At 42.6% G+C, this 5,265-nt stretch overlaps 1 protein-coding gene across 1 annotated transcript; it reads left to right on the top strand.

Moving 5' to 3' along the window:
• The first annotated feature begins 521 nt into the window (after positions 1-521).
• On the top strand, positions 522-3,662 carry asb16 (ankyrin repeat and SOCS box containing 16). Its single transcript, XM_056288622.1, has 7 exons — positions 522-533; positions 1,337-1,623; positions 1,851-2,118; positions 2,296-2,704; positions 2,878-2,961; positions 3,049-3,150; positions 3,258-3,662. Exons 2-7 carry the CDS (start codon positions 1,398-1,400, stop codon positions 3,441-3,443), a joined length of 1,275 nt encoding a protein of 424 aa, XP_056144597.1. The 5' UTR covers positions 522-533; positions 1,337-1,397; the 3' UTR covers positions 3,444-3,662.
• The last annotated feature ends 1,603 nt before the right edge of the window (positions 3,663-5,265 follow it).

Genomic DNA, 5,265 nt, shown 5'->3' with positions numbered 1-5,265 from the left:
TAAACAAAATAAAGGGAGGCATCGAATATCATTCATTCATGTTGCATAAGTAGTCCACGGTCTGACTGGATAAGCGTTAGAAAGGAGGAGGCTGGACATGTGAAAACGTCCACCACTGTGCTTGGCGCCGCAACGTTCAATCGAAACGTGCTTACGTCATCAATGTTTACCTTACGTGGCCGGAAGTGAGAGGAGGTTAACGCTGCAATAATACTACCATCTACTGTCACTATTGGGTGTCACATCAGCTGAATATCAGTTTGCATTCCTAGCTATTAATAAGCGCTGCTGAAATTGTATTCGGGGCAACAATTTTGTTGGCGCTTCTCCGGAAAGGACATATGGACCTCTTAACAGAGACGTCTACCGAAAACATGGAATTCTAGCATGAAAACTGTCGATTCATGTATGACTTCTATTTAGATGTCTACTTCTGAGTGGTTCTTACGCTAGGGTCAAGTTAAGTCAATTTTATTTGTATAGCCCAATATCACAAATTTGCCTCAGGGGGCTTTACAGCAACACAACATCCTGTAAGTAATAACTGTATAGTTCTCCAATTGATAGTTATTTAGAGGCAAGGATGTTCATTGCTTTTGAGAGTGGAATACATTAATCATGCACAGTTGAAGTTTATCTTATCTAAAAAATATCTCATATAGCTATATTTTATACACCCTCAGGTCGGCGCTATAAAGCGCCCCCTATGAAGACAAATCGGTATCATAAGTCCTTCATTCCTTCTACTATCATGGTGTTAAATGCCGAGAGTAGTCATTTTAAATGAATGCTTTGTTTTGTCTTAAACCATAATAGTTGGTTTGTCCTTGTCTGTTTTTCACGTGGCTTGTGGGCCTGTACGTTCACTGAATGTAGTGGTGGAATGTAACGTGCAACGCATCTTATGATGCTTTATTTATCTATCTATCTATCTATCTATCTATCTATCTATCTATCTATCTATCTATCTATCTATCTATTTATTTGTTATTTTTATTTTAACCTATATGCACTTTTATCCTCGTGTGAGTCTGCATGTATTGCCACACGAGGGCGCCAGTGTGCAGCGCTTGCCCATGTACTGATCTGTCTATTGTCTCTGACGTACTGCTCAGTCTATTGTCTCTGACATACTGCTCATTGCCGCTTGTATGTGAGTTTGTGTATGGTCTGGGTAGATTGTGGAACTGAATTGCCCTTCTGAGATTAATAAAGTTATCCGAATCTGAACATCTTCTTTACAAACTGACATTTAAACAAAACCTCCCCAGAGGCTGATCATGTCATGTCAACGGACACCTTTCCCTTCACTTTCTCCCTCGCTGCGGTCTCTGAGATTACAGTTAGAGTTTCAAGAGTGGGAAGATTCAAGGAGAGCACTAGCCCAAAGGAGAGCCATGGCCAGGGTACCTCTGCCCCGGGCCCCTAGGCCCCCTTCCAGGCAGCAGAGGCTCCAGGAGGTCCGGGCCCCTCCACCTGCAGTTCGCTGCAGAGATACAGCTGTGCACAACACATTCATGTGCGGGGACATGAAGGGAGTCTATGCTGTGTTGAAGGACCCCACTATGGTCAATGCACTAATGGAGATGGTGCATGAGGAGATGGTGTGGACTCCAGAGATGGGTTTGTAAATCATAAAAAAATAGCAAAATATGTACTGCTCCCACATATGTTGTTAGATTCTACAATACTACTGTTTAATAACATTAGATAGAAGTCTCTCACCTTTTAATTACAGTAAACAATGGCCCACAGTTAGCCCAAAACACAGCTCCCCTTATTTATCTTTTTGCTACTGACCCATGGATATTTTCAAATCTCTTTGACCAACCTTCATATTCCGCTGTCAGGTATGTGGACCCTGAGCTCTAAGATAAAGCAAACCTCAGCTTTGCGTCTGGCTGCGAGCGGAGGCCATGCAGGATGTGTAGAGGAGCTGTTATTCCGTGGGGCAGAGGTAGATGCTGACCCAGGTGGCTACACTGCCCTTCATGAATCCTGTATAGGGGGCCATGCTGCCTGCGTTCAGCTGCTGCTTTCTCATGGAGCAGACTCTGATCTGTTGGCAGCAGAGGGCAGATCCCCTCTTCACCTCTGCACCTCTCTCCAGTCATTTCAGTGAGTGACAAATAACACTTTCCCACTATACAATTGAGGGTTTTTTTAAAAACCTAAATAGCTAAGCATCTCTATACAAAACTAGTTTCTCTGCTAGCGGCCTCATAAAATGGAAAACATAGGTGTTATTCAGAAGGTCTTGTTAAGATCACAAACTACAAGTGTATGTTGTTACAGGTGTGCTGAGCTGCTGTTAGCGGGTGGAGCAGAGGTAAATGTGTTGACCAAGGAGTCAAGGCTCACGCCTCTGCATGTAGCAGCTCGGAGGGGCCTGGAAAAGCATGTGGAGCTCTTCCTTTCCCACGGAGCAGATGTTTTAGCCAAGAACCGAGAGGGAGAGACCCCGCTAAATGCTGCCTGCTCTGGAGCCGACAGGCCAGCCGAATCGGGTCGGTACCTTCGTGTCGTCCAAATGCTGTTGAAGGCTGGGGCAGATCCCTGTACTGCAGGCAGGAAGTTGCACACCCCACTGCACAATGCCTGTGCAAACTGCAGCCCCCGTATAGTTGCCATCCTTCTGCAATATGGAGCAAAGCCTGACATAGCCAACTGTGCAGGCTATACACCTATGGATTGTCTGTTGCAGGTGGCGTATATGTTTTGGTTGGAATGCAGGGGATACGGGTGGGGGTCAGTGCCAAAGTGCCTTGTCAACATTTATCCTAGATGTTACTTTAAAAAGGCAATACTAATGTTTTATATGTGTCATGTTCTAGTAAAGAGAAATCTCATATTTCCCCATTCTGATTCTGATTAAAGGTAGTGGAAGATTACCCAGACCAGCAACCTGAAGCAATAGCACGTTCACTCCTAAACCATGGGGCGAAGCCTGCTTCACCTAAGGTAAGATGGGTAAAATGGAAAAAGTAAACAAAAGAAAGTTGATATTGGAACATGGCTAAAGCTCCTGTATTCACTTCCTCTGTAAAGATGCTGAAGCACTGTGTCCTTTCCCCTGCCACGTTGGAGGTGATGCTGAACTCATATACTGTTGTACCTGCCTGTGAATGGATTGAGTCTTTATCAGCTGAGGTATATGGGGTGAGCTGGTTGTTGTGTCAACAATTCTTTTCCTTGGTTCTTTCATTGTATTATCTAACCCTGGTGTTTTGTTTTGTTTTTCCTCCTTCCCGTCACAGGAACACCGGCCTTTCTTTGACTTAGTGCATCAGATGAGGGGCCAGCCCCGCTCACTGCAGCATCTATGTCGCTGTGCCATACACCAGTTCTTAGGAGCCCGGTGCTACTCAGTAATCAGTAAATTGGCCATTCCCTGTTCTGTGAGGGATTATCTTCTACTTTCCAATGATGGCAGCCTCAGATGAATGCCATGTAATGACTGTGCCTGCTGCTGAAATGAAAACATACATCTTATACAATGGAGACCATTGTCAAAGATAGTGACAACCACCTGTAGCTGCCGTTAGACAATAAATACCTGTAACTGTGTTGATGGAAAACATTCTTAAACATTTTTGATCAAAACACTCCAGAAGACCTTTACTTTCCATGCCATCTTTTTCTATTTTTGGCATCTCATGGGCAGGCTGGCTCTAGGATATAAAATCAGAATCAGTTTATTTGGCCAAGTATGTGTAGGCCTGCACATACAGGGAATTTGACTTCGCTTCCTCCATTGCTCTCCATGTACTTACACAGAACAGACATAAAGCTAAAACAAAGACAACAAGGCAAACATAAACATTTAAATACTATATAGTATATATATATATATATATATATAAGTGGCACTGTGTTAGTGGCAGCCTGTTGTAGCACCTTCATGTGTTTCCGTTGTTTTCATTGTGATTTTTTTTAATCATTTTATCATTGTATTTGGTACTTGTCCTGTTTAAATATGTTATTTTATGTTATTGGGCACTACTCTACAACAAGATGCGTTTTCAATGGTTTCAGTACCTTTTAGTGCTCTCCAATCACTTTTAATGACTGGAAGCCATGCCTGCCACTCAGCCAGTGTTTCTGACTGTCTGTGCTACCCACGCAGGATGAGCTATCAGTCTATTGTGATAATCTCAGCCTCTCACTCGTAATGACCTAACCTTGCAAAAAAAACAGTTTAGCAGATACTCGGGTCAGATATGTATGAGAAGCAGACATACAATCCCTATAAATGGGGTTATAAGTAGGGCAGCTCATTCTGTCAGGTAGGAAATATCTATCAGAATGGACTACTACCTCTAGAAATTTGGTTTTAGGTAGCTCATAATGAGAACCCAACACACACACACACACACACACACACACACACACACACACACACACACACACACACACGTATCACTTATCATTTTATTTATCTCACAAGCACACACATTTCATCAAAAAAATTTAACCTATATTTTTGCATTCTAAGCAAACTTAATTTTCACTTCCATTTGCAGGGACAGATGTCAGACAGTCATGAAGTGTCCATCGGAGACAAATGTCACACTGCACCTGGGGAGAATAATTAGTGGGGGGACATTTCTCTATAGAAGATAGAAGACTGAGTACTAGTTCAAAAAAAGTTATATAATCAACCATTTTCAGGGACAGAAATTACCATTATAATGTCAGTGTCATGTGAGACATGTTACACGTTATGTGGACTTAAATGCATGTGTAGTCTGGCAGCCTGCACAGGTGCAGCATGAGTCTTCACGTCAAGGGTTGATCCAGACTGAAGGTCTTCATCTGCAAACTGAAAAGAGGCTCCACTCCAAACCTAGTAAACACTTTACATAGTGTAATCATAAGCCATTCATATTAATTATTTCAAAATTGGTAGTCTTCCCAGATAGCATCCGGATGTAGGCCACTTCTGTAATGTCCGTAGACGCCTTGTCTTACTGACATAAGAATAATTCAAGAATGAGCCGACTTCGTAGGTTCTTAACTGTGTAGCTTTTACTAGCGTTCGTTCATCATACAACCTTCATAACATGCGCGTCTAACTTCCTGTATACGTCACACACACTGCACGTACACCCGTGAGTAGGTCAAGTTAAACACGTGACAGGACCTTCAAAATAATAACATCTTTCATTCATTACATCTCCCTCACTAAGATGATTTTCTAACCTGTATATCACCCCCCTTTTCACAAAAAAAATAAAAAATCCCCCACAGTACACAAGTCCATAC

The sequence above is a fragment of the Lampris incognitus genome, chromosome 10 (genome assembly GCF_029633865.1).
Source record: "Lampris incognitus isolate fLamInc1 chromosome 10, fLamInc1.hap2, whole genome shotgun sequence".
Lineage (NCBI taxonomy): Eukaryota > Metazoa > Chordata > Actinopteri > Lampriformes > Lampridae > Lampris > Lampris incognitus.
The sequence above is the reverse complement of the archived record's forward strand: the minus strand, read 5'-3'. Positions and strand labels throughout refer to the sequence as shown.